Consider the following 16,209-nt stretch of genomic DNA (forward strand, 5'->3'; position numbering starts at 1 on the left):
ACTTCGAAATATTGCAGTAAAACTTCCATATTCATTTCTAAATGTAATTTCTGAGAAGGGGTTTGCAAATTTTTCATGAATTAAAAAATGTTATCTTTCCAAAAATGTTTTACACGTGTGTTTACTGACACATTCCTTGATAAAATGGCCAGGGTGTAAACAATTAAAATATTTGTTTTTTCTTAAATTTCCTTGCAATATTTATTTTTAAATGTTGTTTTACGTTTATAAATATAATGGTTGGTTACCCTTTATAATAACGTTAAATTTATGTGAAATACTGAATGTGAGTGAAGCGTGGTTTTGTAATCCTATTTAAAAGTTACGTTTTCCAATATTTGTCTTACTTTTTTTATTTCTGTATTTTTTGAACAAAATTATCTTTCCTTCCACAACTTATATTACAGAAAATTTGTCATTAATATAGGTTGTATTTGAAAATCCTTGCCTACCGATTGATTTTTTGTCCATGCGTTAGGGGTGATGAGGGTAGCTTAACTCCAGATTTTTAACATCCCCCTCCCTTAGATTTTTGAAAAACTCGCAAACTCATAAAGTTTTTGAAATGCGTTTTCCTCTGGATTTATCCATTTCAGAGAAACGTTTTTCTATCAAAAAATGTAGAGGACATTCTCCTCTACAATTAATGTCTTTGAAGTTATGCCATATAATTTGAAATTGAAATACTAGGCGGCGCTGAAATTTTAAAAAACGTTGTAAACGAGTTGATCGGTTTCGAACACGTGCCCAATTCACAACATTTTCACACTTTCACAAGGTACAGCTCCAAAACGGTAAGTCGTACAAGAAAATTTTTTAAATAAAGGTTGTTTTTTTGAGATTAACAACTTTTACAAATGCAATACAGACAAAAAATAATTTTTTCCGGTGAAAAAACCGAAAAGACACGTTTTTTACAACTTCAGCGCTACCTAGTATTTCAATTTCAAATTATACGACATAACTTCAAAAACATTAATTGTAGAGGAGAATGTCGTAAACATTTTTTGTTTGAAAAACTATTCTCTAAAATGCATAGATTCAGAGAAAAACGCATTTCAAAACCTTGTTGAGTTTTTCAAAAATCTATCGGAGGGAGGATGTTAAAAATATAGAGTTAAGCTTCCCTCATCACCCCTAACATGGAAAAAACATCAATCGGTAGGTAAGGATTTTCAAATAATACAAATTGACTATTACGTATGATAGGGTCTAACTTGGAAGTTAGAATCTGTTACGATAAGTTCAACGTCAGTTGGAAAATTCATGGCTTTAAGTGAATTTACGAATTAATTGATCATATAAATAAACAGAAAAGTAGACAAAGACTCTCTTTGAAATGAATCTCTAGAGTTTCTGTACATAATGAATGACTGTAAGTTATTACTAAATCTACTTTCTAATATTTTAATTATCACTAGATAATTCTAATTTTTTTTGAATAAAATTTTATCGTGTGAAATGCTGTTTCCTTTAATGAAGAATAAAGATAATGCAACTATTAAAATAAGAGAGATGACTTGTAGAATAAACTAAATCGTTAAGCATAGCAAAGTAATATTACCACAAAAGAATATTCCTGTCAAATGATGGTAATTTGATTGGTGGCAACTGAATAGTGTTGGCAAAAGTGTGAGATGTATTTTGACTTGAGTTTAGGTTATCACAAATATAACAATTTTTTAATGCATTCAGTTTACATTCTAAGAAACAAAATCATCTTCAATCTGAAGCCTATCGTTTTCAACACCTTCAGCAAAATTTAGTTCTTCAACTTAGATTGAGTAGTATCATAATTTTGCGACATCTTTCAAATTCCGTAACTTAATGTTTAATGAGTAACTGCCATTAATTTAAGGGTAAATTTTTCTGGATTTCCGATGGATCAGTCACCATCAGATGCATTTTTTTTCAATTAAAAATATAACAAAATAGTTTCTAGTCAATTAAATTAAAATTATTTTCAACTGATTATCTTTAGTTTTTCTGATAACATTTACATTTAAAATGTAATGTAACTTAAAATTCTGATTTATGAATCACACCTGTAGATATAAATCCAATGAAAATGCGATAATGTAATATTTTAGCAACTTTATACAAATTTCTTAATTTTTTCATTATAGATTGTTAACTTTATAGATGAATTTATAACAATTTGAAAATGAACATTATATGATGAATTTAAGGGAAGCTATTTTTATATTCGCTGTACATTAGGAGTATTTTGAAGTTCAGAATATATTTTTTTTTAAATCTGCATAATTTAATACGATTATTGTAAGTTATCCATTTGACCAATTGAAGAATGTAGATTACAACTACATGATACTACTTCTCTTCCTATGACTTCGTGACAGTGCTGATGTATAAGATTCCAAAACATTGTATTCAAGTATTAGTGTGAACATAATTACATCAGTTTTTTATTAAAAAAAAAGTGTAATTAAACAAGAGGGTTTTCAGGAAATATTAATTTTAGATATACTCATAGTTATTGATCTGTAACATTTTATGTTATTCATTATTATTGAGGCCTGGATCATTTTATTTTATGTATTTATTTTTGTCAGGTATTTGTTTTTATATATTTTTTTTTTTTGCAGTAAATATTATGAGGATAAAGTGTAAGTACCGATACCATTTATTTTTCTAAAATATAGGCCTTAAGTACTCCTTAGGTTTACAAATATTATACCATTTATTTATTAAATTTTTCCATTTTTTAATTTACAATAGATTAGTATTTAGGTAGATCAAAAAAAAAAGGCTACCTATTATAACGGGTACCATGATTCGACTTCCAGAAAATTTCAACTTGTCTTCGCGTTTCACATCCCCCAGACCCCAAAACCACCGTCAGTTCAAAAAGTTTATATATACATTTATATATATATATATATATATATAAATTTCACTTTCTTATGAACACGATAACTGCCGTAATTTTGCCCCAATCACTTTCAAATTGATACATAAAAAAAAATCGACCAAAATCGATCAAGTTCGTTAATGAGCAAGATCGGACCATGGAAATAGGGGAGCTTTTTCTAAAAAACAAAATATTGCTACAACTTTCTTATTAAGTAAAATATGGATTCGTTTAAAGTACCTACTATAAGGATTCCTATTTTTTGGATAAAGACCTAAAACTTATATAAGCCAAGTTTTTTTGATATTACCAACCATTGGCCCAGGATATAGAAAAAAAATGGGGTTTCGAAGACAAAAAAAAAATCACACCTCCATAATAGGTACAGTATCGAATCGGTTTAAAGTGGTTGATTAAGTGTTGTTGTCCTCTAAACAATACCTTAAACTTTAGTCTGAAACAATTTTTGATATGACCAACCCTTACGAGAAGGGATGACCAAAATGTTACTGGAATTATAAGAAGATGGGGCTTGTCGTATGGTAAACGTGTGAAACTTTTTCACATGCAACCATTGTCATATTGAGTAACTTTGAAATTTTTCTTAACTTTAAGGTGGAAATCTTTTTAATACCTTACTTAGCGCCGGTGAAATCTACCTCCGGGTTTTGGCCGAAAAGGATTTTTTTTTTACTCATCTCATTAATTCCATAAAAAAGAAACAAAACAGGTTTAAAGCTGTAAACTCAGCAATTTATGCAGAAACATGCATAAGTCAATCAGACATTGTGTGATACAGGACAACAAAACACTATGTGCAAGGAATACAGGTCAAATAAAAATATAGAGCAGTTTTATACGTATTTAGTGCACCAATTAACATTTCAATATTCTGAAAAGCTATCGATATTATGTAATGAGACTACAGTTCTTGTTTTAGTCCAGTTTCACCAAAACTACTCACTGTCCACTGAAGTTCAGATAGCTGAGTCCGTAATTATGGATTATCAGTTAACTTGCATTTCTCTTGCTACACATTGTCTGGGTCCCTAATGACAACCTGGATTTTGTATCTGGAGACTTAAAACTCATTATAATATTAGTTAGTTTTAATTTTATTTTGGCAAACTTTAAATCTCTACTATGTTAAAATACAAAATATGCTGGAGGGTGTATAGTCTGGTAAGACCGAATGAAATATTTGACCAAGACGCACCATGGTGCTGTTCTAACACCTACAATTATAGGCGATAGATTGGCATCTTAATTAATTCTCCCAAGAGCAGTACAGTCACATTAGATGTTTATTTGACTGGACAATTCCTTGACTGGCCCAAGATCCATCAGTCGCTGGGCCAAACCTCATAATGAGCAAAAATTCGACGGTTGGTCAAACTGTTGTGTAGACTTGTTCATACAATCTTTCCCAGTCTGGTGTGAAATAATTGACAAAAATTCCCTTATTAAAGCACGTTATCAAATCATATTAATCCTTTTAAAAATTAAATATATAAGAAATCAAATTAAATATGTAAGACTAAACTACAATTTGGCATTTAAAAAGATGTTTATAACGGCCTATCTCTGAATGTTTCTTTTTTCAAAAAGTTATTTTTGTACAAAATAACGGCTAAATCAAGATTGTACTATTTTTTAACAAAAATAAAAAAAAACATGCATAACTTATAAAAGGGCATATCCTGATTTATATCCCTATAAATATCTGTCTTGGAGATTAGGACTTGTTATCCCCTTAAAAATATAGCTAAAAACAAGCTCAATAAGACAGTAAAACAAAAATGTGGCATAAAAAGCCCTTTTAGCATGAAGGTGAAATTATTTAAAAAAATATTAGTTATTAATAATTTTATATATATATATATATATATATATATATACTCACAATTTTTCTTAACGAATTACGTTTCTAAATAACGATTTTATTTTATTTACAATTAATATGGTTTTAATTATAATTATTAAATATTCATTTTTAATATTCGTTTAGTTTAAAACATTTAGCGTAACCTGATTCTTATTTAATAAATGTAAATGTTATCTTGGTGAGTTCTACAAATATTAAATAGAAATATTACATAAAGACCAAGGTTCTAGTACAATAATAATTCTTAGAAACAAATGATTACTAATAGGTGATTACTAGGAACACAATCCATTATTAACGCTTATTTTTAGTAAATATCATATTCTTCACTTATATATATATATATATATGTATATAATGTCCTTAAAATCTTTCCATGATTAAAAAAATGTGGTACAGTTATGCTGTGCGGGTTGCGGCAAAACAAAGCAAAAATTATCGATTTTTTTTTTTATATTGGTTTGCTTCAGGTAGTGAAGCAATTTTTAATATGATGGCGTCAATCCAGGAGAAAGCGCAATGTATACCACGAGTAGAAATCACCGATAACTATGCAGCGAAATTTAAGAAGGGAATACCAACGACTATCACGTGATAGTAAGAGTATCCTTGCGTTGTATGCAAAGTTTAAGGAAAATGGAAGTGTAGTTGATCTTCCGCGAACAGGGCGGCCATCTGTTATGTTTTTCAGACGAGGTTACTTTCCACATCTCAGGGAAAGTAAACAGGCATAATGTAAGAATAAGGATTCAGAAAATTCCATACTTTACCACGGAAAAAATTAGAGATTCTCCTACAGTGAATGTGTGGTGCGGTTTAATGCACAACAGAATCATTAGTCCCTTCTTTTTCATCGAGCAATCAATAACAAATAACATTTTCCTGGATAGCCGCAACATATAACCCCTCTGGGGTTATGTTAAGGACAGAGTCTATGCAATACCTGCAGCTGATCTGGACACATTAAACGGAGAATAACTGAAGCTGTTGCTAGGGTTACCGAAGAAATGTTGGCCAATTCATAGCGTGAAATTGTTTATCGGTTGGGCATTCTACGAGCGACAAAAGGCGCATATGTTGTACTTTATTAACATGATAAAAAAACCTTGATAATTTTTCTTTTTTTCCGCAAACCGCACAGCTGTAAACCTAATTTTTTTTTTGTTTTTATAATAAATTTTTCTAATCATGGAAGGACTTTATGAACACCCTGCTATAAATGAGTTAATTGTTTTTGTTTTTATAATTTCATTAATTACGTTTTAATTTCTATTGAGTTTACACAATTACTTGTTATAAATTTTTAATATTAAAAAAAAAAAAAAATAGAAAATATAAATTAAAATAAATATTTAACACTTAATTTGCCTTAAATTCTGGAAGTAGAAAATTGAACTGCTTGGTTGCTGAAATGAAAATTAAACAGGAAGTGCATATCAAATTAAAAAATAGAATAGAAAGGGTATTATAAAACTTAACTTTTCTAAAACTGCTGCAATTGGACGATCTATTTGCAACCAGTGATGACACAAATTTTGGGAAAATCTCAGAATTTCTATCGTCGGTTAAAATTCATTCTTTCAATTTTAATTAAATCTTTCATCAAATTTTAATTAATATTAATAATAAGAGTACAAATGCATTATCAAATATTTAATTTGTCTTAATAACATTTTTTTTTTTTAAATATTTCTGATCATTTTGATTTATTATATTACGAAACCTAAGGAAAAAATCGCTAGAATATTATAAAATATCAGCAAATTTGCTTATTGCAATATTTGTATCGATGAGAAAGAAATGTTAATAACACAACTTTTTTTATAATTTTACTATCTAATGAAAAACAAATTGAACCTTATAATTTTTAAAAAATAATTTTCTTTGTTTTCATTTTCATTTTAGAATTCAATTAAAGGTTTATGAGAAGTATCTCGGTGACAACGAAAATAAATTATTACCGACAATTCTTGACCTTCTTGACGCAATTCCGGATAAAATTATGTAAGAAAATATTATTTTTGCAACAAATATCATAAATATACGGGTGGGATAAAAGTTAGACTCCCCACCACAAGTAAGAAAAAAATTAATATATAAAATTTAAACAAAACAAATACCGATACCTTATATCCAAAATAATTACAATGAAATTGTAAACCGTACGGTAAGAGTCCCGCAAATATCATTTCTTTGGCTCAAAAAACAAAAATTTCTGTAATACAAATAAAACTGTTTTTAACAAAACGATACTGATATCAAAATGTAAAATACTACGTTTTATTACCAATCTGTTATTAATTTAGAATTTAAAAAAAATAGATGTAGTATATTTTCTTTGTACATTAACAAGTTATTGTACGCTTCTTTGTACTATAAAGTACTGCTATCTACGGTGCGATTCGTAAAGGTAGATTAAAAATAATGAATAAAATGACGTATTCGAGTCCCGCGGTTCACCAAATGGAAAAAAACCGTTCTCTAACCAAATTCGAGGTATTTTTTGAAAGTATTTTTTATTACTAATCTAACTGAACTGAAATATAATGTTTTCCCCCGTTTTCGTTTCACTGCTAGGTTAGGTCATGTTTGGAACTGTAAACGTAGTTCGCTGCCGCTGTCGCCTCTTGCCGACGAAGTTCAACCGAACTCCGTGATAATAATATTGTTTTATTCATTGTGTTGTAATTCTGCTTTTATTAATTCGTGGCAAGATTTAATCGCTGAGTTATACATTTTCTAATATAAAGTTCTGTCCAGTTTTATAAAATCGACTGTTTGAGGTTCTTCCAGTCAATTACATTTGAAGAAACCATGTGGTTAACAATTTCGCAGGTTGAATATTTGCAAGGTTGATGTTAAATAACATCAATACGTTGTTCCTTAGCGCCCTGTCCGTTCAGGAAATGTTTTATCGAGATAAAATTTTACTAAGAACATAATGAGGAGGATCCCCATCTTGCTGCAAACAAGATAAATAATCTTGTAGCTAGTTTTATGCCAATATTTTCAAATTTTATTTCAGATTTTGTAGATGTTAACTGGTCGATAGTAGAGGATTAGGAAATCTCGCACGGGATTCGTTATGGATATCCTATTACTTTTCACGAACACCGAAGAAAAACAGATTCTTGTTTTCTGTACATAAACACCAATATAATCAATTAAGTTATATAAAAATGAATTGAATAACAGTTGAATATATCAAATGCAAAAATAGTCGCGCCTATTACAAAAGATACTGATTTTTTTAGCACGCCAGATACATACATAAATTTAATATAAAATATGATTTAAAGTGAAAAAAAAAATTGCAATCAAACTGGGTCACAAGTTTAATATTTTGCAGGAATTCGTTTTCACTTGCACTTCAGATCAATTTTTATTAACGCTTTATAGACAAACGACAATTCAAATAATGAATTAAGAGACAAAAACAATAGCGATCGAAATAACAAAAGCCAATAGCTGAGTGAGCTTCTTCAGAATTTACAAATTAATTTTCATCTCGGCTGCATATTTAAAAACATAAATCCAAATAATTCCAGCTGAAGCTAGAATATTCTTGAGGTGATTTAAAGTTTGTGTATACATTAATATTATGTACGTATTATTTAAACATGAAATTATTTTAAAATATAGTTTGTAATCGGTTAGAATTTTTCATCTATATGGAAAAATATAAAGAGCAGAACAATATTGCTTCGGTAAATGAAAATTAACAATAATCATTTTATTAATATTGTTTATAAAAAAACTTATGGTTGCAATGGATACAGAAGAGAAAAATTCTTACCAATTTCCTTGGACATAAACGCTTTTAAAACAGAATTAGAATTAGAGTTAATAAATTTCTTTTACATCATAATAAGTAAATACGGTTACGGTTAAAAGTACATACAGCACTGGTGTTTTGTCTTTGGAATACTACAATATTTCATTTAATTGTATACATTACACTGTCTAAATCTACGAAACGTAACTAAACAAAGAATTGAGACAAATACCATTATTTGTGTGTCGGGTCCTGTCTACTTTTACGTAAAAGAGGTGTCTCACTTATCATTGTCCTTTTTCGTCTGTGATACCACATACAGTAAATAAGAGGTCGAAGACAGAATAAGAAGTTATCGTTCCCAAATTGTAAAATTTAAGTCTTAGTTCTGGGGATTTCAATATTAAATTCGTATTATTTTATGTTAAAGTAAGTAATGATAAAAAGAATTAAGTAATACTAGGCTCGGCCGATAAATTTTGCACATGTATGCTTAGCACCGGAACCAAAAGATATACTGGAATGAAATAAAAATGAATAAAAGTAAAATACCGTAGCTACAAAACGCAGTATTATTTTACAATGTAATCTCCGTTTGCAATAATACACTTTTCCCAACGTGTGACAAGTTTTTGCATTCCTTCAATGAAAAATTCTGGCGGCCTTTCTAGGATCGAAGTGGCCACAGCTTCTTTCACCTCATCGTCGGTGATGAAATGATTACCTTTGAGATCCCTCTTGAGATGATGGAAGAAGTGGAAGTCGAATGGAGCCAAATCCGGCGAGTACAGCAGATGCAAAATAGACTCAAACTTCAGTTGTGGAGAGCCATAAGAGAGTTTGCGCGGTACCCATCGTGCACAGAATTTACGTTAACCCAATTGTTCAATAATATGGCCGACTCGTTCTTTAGATATGTTCGCTGAGTGATTCGCCGGTCACTTTGAAGCAAATCATCCACCTCCTTTCGACGTTTCTCGTCAGTCACAGAAACCGGTCGTCCGCTGCAATTGTCGCATTAACAGCTTTACATTCACTAAATTTCAACGCCCACCTATTCACAGTACTGCAGTCAATAGTTTCACAACCGTACACCGCTTTTAAATTATGAAAAATATTCGTAGGATTCACATTTTCTGCTGTTTAAAATTCTATCACAAAGCGCTGTTTTAACCGTGTTGACATATTGGCCGACATATTGTTGACGACATTTTAACTGCATTTAAACGGATTTCAAAGCATTATCGCAGGTTTATAGAGGGGAATGTTAGCTATCATGTGCTGCCACACTCTACTCGATGGTACCTTTTGTCTCCGTGCAGCACGATAGTGTACAAAATTTATCAGCCGAGCCTCGTAATTTATACAAGGGATGCAATATGGATGTGATCCACCAGGTTATAATCTCATAAAAATACTATGAAAAGAAGTTACGTAATTTTATCGATAAGCGTGCAGCTATCGAAAAACTCATTCGTCATAATTTAGTAATTAAAGATCATAAGTCCTCCTTAATCTTTAAAATAAATAACGCAATCAAAACAATGATGTTTTTGTACATTACAGACACGAACCTCTTTTCGCTTAGAATAGTCAACGATAGAGGGTTATTGAAATAATCCTCTCTTCAAATAATCTTTGTATTATTTTTTCCAACCTATATTTAATACCAAGTCATCAGTGTACGGAACAAAAACAGAAAGAAAATATTAGTTAATAAAAAAATAAGATTGCGAATTCCAGTGATACTATACTAAATTAAAGCTAATATTTCTGTTTTTCAGAATCAAACGAGGAATAATAAATACGTAAGTAATCAAAAAGTAATATTTAATTAATAGATTCTATTTACTGGAATTATGGATTGCAAAATGCCTTGTTTTTTACATAGTTCATCTAAAACCTCTTTATTTTCATATTTTTGGTCTTTTTCTATACCAATATACGAGTATTTAACCCTAAAATTAACACAAGCGTACAATAGACTTATGTTCACATCTCCAACTGCAACTTCAGAAAGTCTTTATCACAATAGAGTATTTCTTTAACGTAATTACACTAATGAATATTATATATATTTTTTAATCAGAATATTTTGATTTAGAATGTAAACTTACAAATATTTAAGTATTTTAAAAAAATTTATTTGAATATAAAATGTTGTAGTACATTCTGATACGATCGACTTTTATACATTTGAATACTCTGCCAGTTATTTACTTCTTATTGTTTTCTTGAATGTGGCCTGCATTTCAGTAGAGTAAATAGAGAACAAGCACTATTGTCTGTACTAATATATTACGGAAACTTCAATTTTTAAGGACTTTAAAAATTTTAATTCGAAAATATTAAAAAAAACAAACCGTTTATACGAGTACAAATCTTTTTGTCTGAGAGAAAATATATTCTTCAAACAACACATTTTCTTACAGTTTATTGTAGATTATGTTTTGAGTAAGTTGGTACATATTATTCCAAAATTTACATAATATAGTATAAAAGAAGGTTGTAAAAACAACTTTAACATAGACCATTTTGAGGAACATTTTAAATGGAAATCAAATTTTCAGCTCTTCGATGTAATCCCCTCAAGTGTAAATGCATGCTAGCCAACTGTTTAGCATCTTTTGGGTTTCTCAGGAGAAGAACCTTTGTGGAAGTGTCGAGTTTCCTGGATCGCGGAAGCCTATAACTTTTCAAACTCTAAAACGTTCACCGAGGAGCGTTAATTCAGTTTAGGAAAGAGATCGAAATCCGGAGGGCGCAAATCAGGACTTTATGGTGAATGGCGAAGGGTTCTTCAAACGAAATCGACTGAAATATTTTTTTTCATTCCGGTTACATTTTCGATTTCTCTCACTGTCACGTAAAGATCTTCGTCGATCACCGTGGCAACAACTGGATGTAGTTCTTATTATGATGTAGTACATAGTGAAGTCCTTATTACAATATTTTTTAGTTTCAGATTTCCTTTTCTTTTATCGATTAATATTCTTTTAATATTTATATTAACTTTTTAAAAATAGTATTGAAACATCCCATTTTAGTTTACTAAATATTCTGTTCCCGATAATATTTTAGTTAATTAAACCTTATACAATTCGTCGTTTAGACGACTTTGTAAGCCGTCTAAACTAAAATAAAAACGCATATCAACAGTTAGATTAGTTACTATTAAAAATATATTTTTAAAATATGTTTTGAAATTATATGAAAGTTAAAAAGTTCTTATTATTGGTAAGAATATTTATGTGTAAATTATCAACTACTTTAACATTGTGCTTACCTAAATATTGCTTCGTAACCAAAATAACTTTCTCTTATGCGAACGTAATCATCCACAATATTACCCAGATAATTAAATCAAGACATCATAAAATTTTATAGAATAACACACTAAACTTCATTAAAGTTCAAAATCACATTAATTGACAGCAGACGAACATCTTGTAGTCAGACTTGTCGGTACATTTCCGAGTGATTCCAAACCCTTACTTTGATATCCGCCAACTTCTTGGACCGTTCTCCTTCCCATTAAAAAATTTTTCAAATTTGGAATCTTCACAACTGTACCTTTTAATCAACAGTCTGACTTCGTTGAGAAAGTTTCGGCAGTATTGCGAGAGGATCTCATTAATGTACACCTGTCCGTCAGGTAAATTTCCTTTAATATGCGAAGTTCGTAAATATGTTTTTTTTTTAAGTTTTTGTATGAATCTTCACTGTCCACCATTTTATATCTTCACCATTTTTCATCAATAATGAACAAAATAGGAAGTGTCAATGATGGGGAAGGTTTTGATTTCTTTTAACAAATATCGCTTGCGCTGCGTTAACTTTAGGTTCATATATTTCAGTTTGTAGTGTTTTTGTGATTTATTTTATTACCTCCTCTATGAATCATGAGACCTTGCCGTTGGTGAGGGGGCTGGAGTGCTCAGTGATACAGAGTAGCTGGACCGAAGGTTCAACCATATCGGAGAGGTATCTGTTGAGAGGGGCGATATATCTAGTTGTTAGGGGCGTGAGTAAGGAGGACTTAAACGGCCATATCAACATCACTCAGTCCTCTGAGTACTGCGCAGCTGAAAGCAATGGAAAACTACAGCGGCTTTTGCTCCAAGAAAATGTGGCTTTCTGCATTTTCATATAGCAATGATGGAGGTGCCTTCCTTGGTAAAATATTCCGGAGGTAAACTAGTCACCCGTTTAGATCTCCGGGTGGGGACTACTAAGGAAGGGGTCACCAGAAAATTAAAAAATAACATTTTACGAGTTGGAGCGTGGAATGTTAGAAGTTTAAAAAAGGTTGGTAGGGTAGAAAATTTATAAAGGGAAATGGATAGGATAAATGTGGATGTAGTAGGAATTAGTGAGGTTCGGTGAAAAGAGGAGGGCGACTTTTGTTCAGGTGATTTAAGAATAATTAACTCAGCTTCAAAAAATGGTCAGGCAGGAGTAGGTTTCATAATGAACAACAAAATAGGGAAGAGAGTAGAGTATTTCAAAACGCATAGCGATAGAATCGTTGTAATAAGGATAAAATCAAAACCTAAGCTGACAACGATTGTTAACGTCTATATGCCTACAATCGCTCATGATGATGATGAGTTAGAGTGTGTATATGGTGATTCGAAGAGACTGATGAAGCAATTAAACACGTAAAAGGAGATAAAAATGTTATAATAGTTGGAGATTGGGATGCAAGCATTGGAAAAGGCAAGGAAAGAAATATAGTGGGTGAATACGGGCTGGGTAAAAGGAATGAAAGAGGGGACCGACTTATAGAGTTTTGTACGAAGTATAAATTAGTCATTGCCAACACCGAATTTAAAAATCATAATAGAAGAATATACACTTGGAAAAAGCCAGGCGATACTGCAAGGTATCAGATAGATTATATCATGGTTAAGCAAAGATTTAGAAATCAAATCGTTGACTGCAAAACTTACCCTGGCGCAGACATTGATAGCGACCATAATTTGGTGATAATGAAATATAGATTGGGGGTTTAAAAACCTGAAGAAAAGGTGTCAGATGAATCGGTGGAATTTAGAGAAGCTTGAGGAAGAGGAGGTAAAGTAGATTTTTGAGGAGGACATCGCAAGAGGTCTGAGTAAAAAAGATAAGGTAGAAAATGTAGAAGAAGAATGAGAGATTGTTAAAAAGGAAATTCTTAAATCAGCAAAAGCAAACTTAGCGGAATAAAGAGAACCGGTAGAAAACCTTGGGTTTCAGACGATATATTGCAGCTGATGGATGAACGAGAAAATATAAGAATGCTAGTGATGAAGAAAGTAAAAGGAACTATCGGCAATTAAGAAATGCGATAAACTGGAAGTGCAAACTGGCGAAAGAAGAGAGGATTAAAGAAAAGTGTTGAGAAATGGAAAGAGAAAAGAACATTGGTCAAATAGACGGAGCATTCAGCAAAGTTAAGGAAAATTTTGGGGTACATAAATTAAAATCTAATAATGCGTTAAACAAAGATGGTACACCGATATATAATACGAAAGGTATAGTTGATAGATGGGTGGAATATATTGAAGAGTTATACGGAGGAAATGAATTAGAAAATGGTGTTATAGAGGAAGAAGAGGAAGTAGAGGAGGACGAAATGGGAGAAACAATACTGAGATCTGAATTTAAGAAAGCATTAAAAGATTTAAAAGGCAGAAAGGCTCCTGGAATAGAAGGAATACCGATAGAATTACTGCTCAGTGGAGGCGAGGAAGATATATATAGATTATTACTGGTGTGTAATATTTACGAAAAGGGGGAAGTTCTGTCAGACTTCAAAAAAAGTGTTATAGTCATGATACCAAAAAAAGCAGGGGCAGATAAATGTGAAGAATACTGAACAATTAGTTTAACTAGTCATGCATGAAAAATCTTAACTAGAATTCTATACAGAAGAACTGAGAGGACAGTGGAAGAAGTGTTAGGAGAAGACAAATGTGGTTTCAGGAAAAGTATAGGGACAAGGGAAGCTTCAGATTAATAGTTGAAGGAAGATTAAAGAAAAACAAACCAACATACTTACATTAATAAACCTAAAAAAGGCATTCGATAACGTAGACTGGAATAAAATTTTCAGCATCTTAAAAAAATTGAGGTTCAAACACAGAGATAGAAGAACAATTGCTAACATGTACAGGAACCAAACAGCAACAGTAATAATTGAAGAACATAAGAAAGAAGACGTAATAAGAAAGGGAGCCCGACAAGGATGTTCCCTATCCCCATTGCTTTTGAATCTTTACATGGAACTAGCAGTTAATGATGTTAAAGAACAATTTCGATTCGGAGTAACAGTACAAGGTGAAAAGATAAAGATGCTACGATTTGCTGATGATATAGTAATTCTAGCCGAGAGTAAAAAGGATTTAGAAGAAACAATGAACGGCATAGATGAAGTCCTACGCAAGAACTATCGCATGAAAATAAACAAGAACAAAACAAAAGTAATGAAATATAGTAGAAATAACAAAGATGGACCGCTGAATGTAAAAATAGGAGGAGAAAAGATTATGGAGGTAGAAGAATTTTGTTATTTGGGAAGTAGAATTACTAAAGATGGACGAACCAGGAGTGATATAAAATGCCGAATAGCACAAGCTATACGAGCCTTCAGTAAGAAATATAATTTGTTTTCATCAAAAATTAATTTAAATGTTAGGAAAAACTTTTTGAAAGTATATGTTTTGAGTGTCGCTTTATATGGAAGTGAAGCTTGGACGATCGGAGTATCTGAGAAGAAAAGATTAGAAGCTTTTGAAATGTGGTGCTATAGGAGAATGTTAAAAATCAGATGGGTGGATAAAGTGACAAATGAAGAGGTATTGCGGCAAATAGATGAAGAAAGAAGCATTTGGAAAAATATAGTTAAAAGAAGAGACAGACTTATATGCCACAACATACTAAGGCATCCTGGAATAGCCGCTTTAATATTGGAAGGACAGGTAGAAGGAAAAAATTGTGTAGGCAGGCCACGTTTGGAATATGTAAAACAAATTGTTAGGGATGTAGGATGTAGAGGGTATACTGAAATGAAACGACTAGCACTAGATAGGAATCTTGGATAGCTGCATCAAACCAGTTAAATGATTGAAGACAAAAAAAAATGTATTACTTTCAGGATTTCGTAAATTCTCAAATCGTTTAGTCCTACTGAACTGCTGTAGTTCGACTAATCGTTTTTCTACTTCGTAAACCTCAGTCCCTAATAATTCATTTTCCCCTTAAATATTTTATCTTCAGCTTCGTAAGATTCTAAAAGTATTGAAAATCGTTTGATTTTTTTTTCTAATAAATAAACAACAGATTTTCGAAATTTTAAAAATGTTTTCTTTAAATTTTCAGATTTCACCTTTTATTTCCTTAACTTCTTTCTCATTTATACTTTATATATATACTCGCATTTCCATCGCGGCTTCGCCCGTGTGGTTTATTTACTTGCACTTCTCCTCGCAGTCAGGGGATATTTAACCGGTTATGGCTCGCTTCGCTCGAAAAATTCAGTGTATTGTAAATTTTTCAGCAAAAGTTTCACACCCGAAACATTGAGTAATCTAAGAATGTGTGCTTCAATACATTCGGTCTCCATCTTAAAAATATTAGTTATAATTAGTTACACAGTTCGTACGTGTAAAAGTGTATTTTTTTCGTGTCTTACCG

General features: G+C 31.2%; 1 protein-coding gene across 1 annotated transcript in view; it reads left to right on the forward strand.

The window, feature by feature from the left end:
- The window catches only part of LOC142333454 (uncharacterized), a 111,851-nt gene that overhangs the window by 39,241 nt on the left and 56,401 nt on the right, over nucleotides 1-16,209 (forward strand). The window contains exons 6-8 of the mRNA XM_075380597.1: nucleotides 2,607-2,627; nucleotides 6,663-6,761; nucleotides 10,317-10,340. Of these exons, the coding sequence (XP_075236712.1) occupies nucleotides 2,607-2,627; nucleotides 6,663-6,761; nucleotides 10,317-10,340 (144 nt within the window). The remainder of the gene's footprint in view (nucleotides 1-2,606; nucleotides 2,628-6,662; nucleotides 6,762-10,316; nucleotides 10,341-16,209) is intronic.

The sequence above is a fragment of the Lycorma delicatula genome, chromosome 12, assembly GCF_047948215.1.
Source record: "Lycorma delicatula isolate Av1 chromosome 12, ASM4794821v1, whole genome shotgun sequence".
Classification (NCBI taxonomy): domain Eukaryota; kingdom Metazoa; phylum Arthropoda; class Insecta; order Hemiptera; family Fulgoridae; genus Lycorma; species Lycorma delicatula.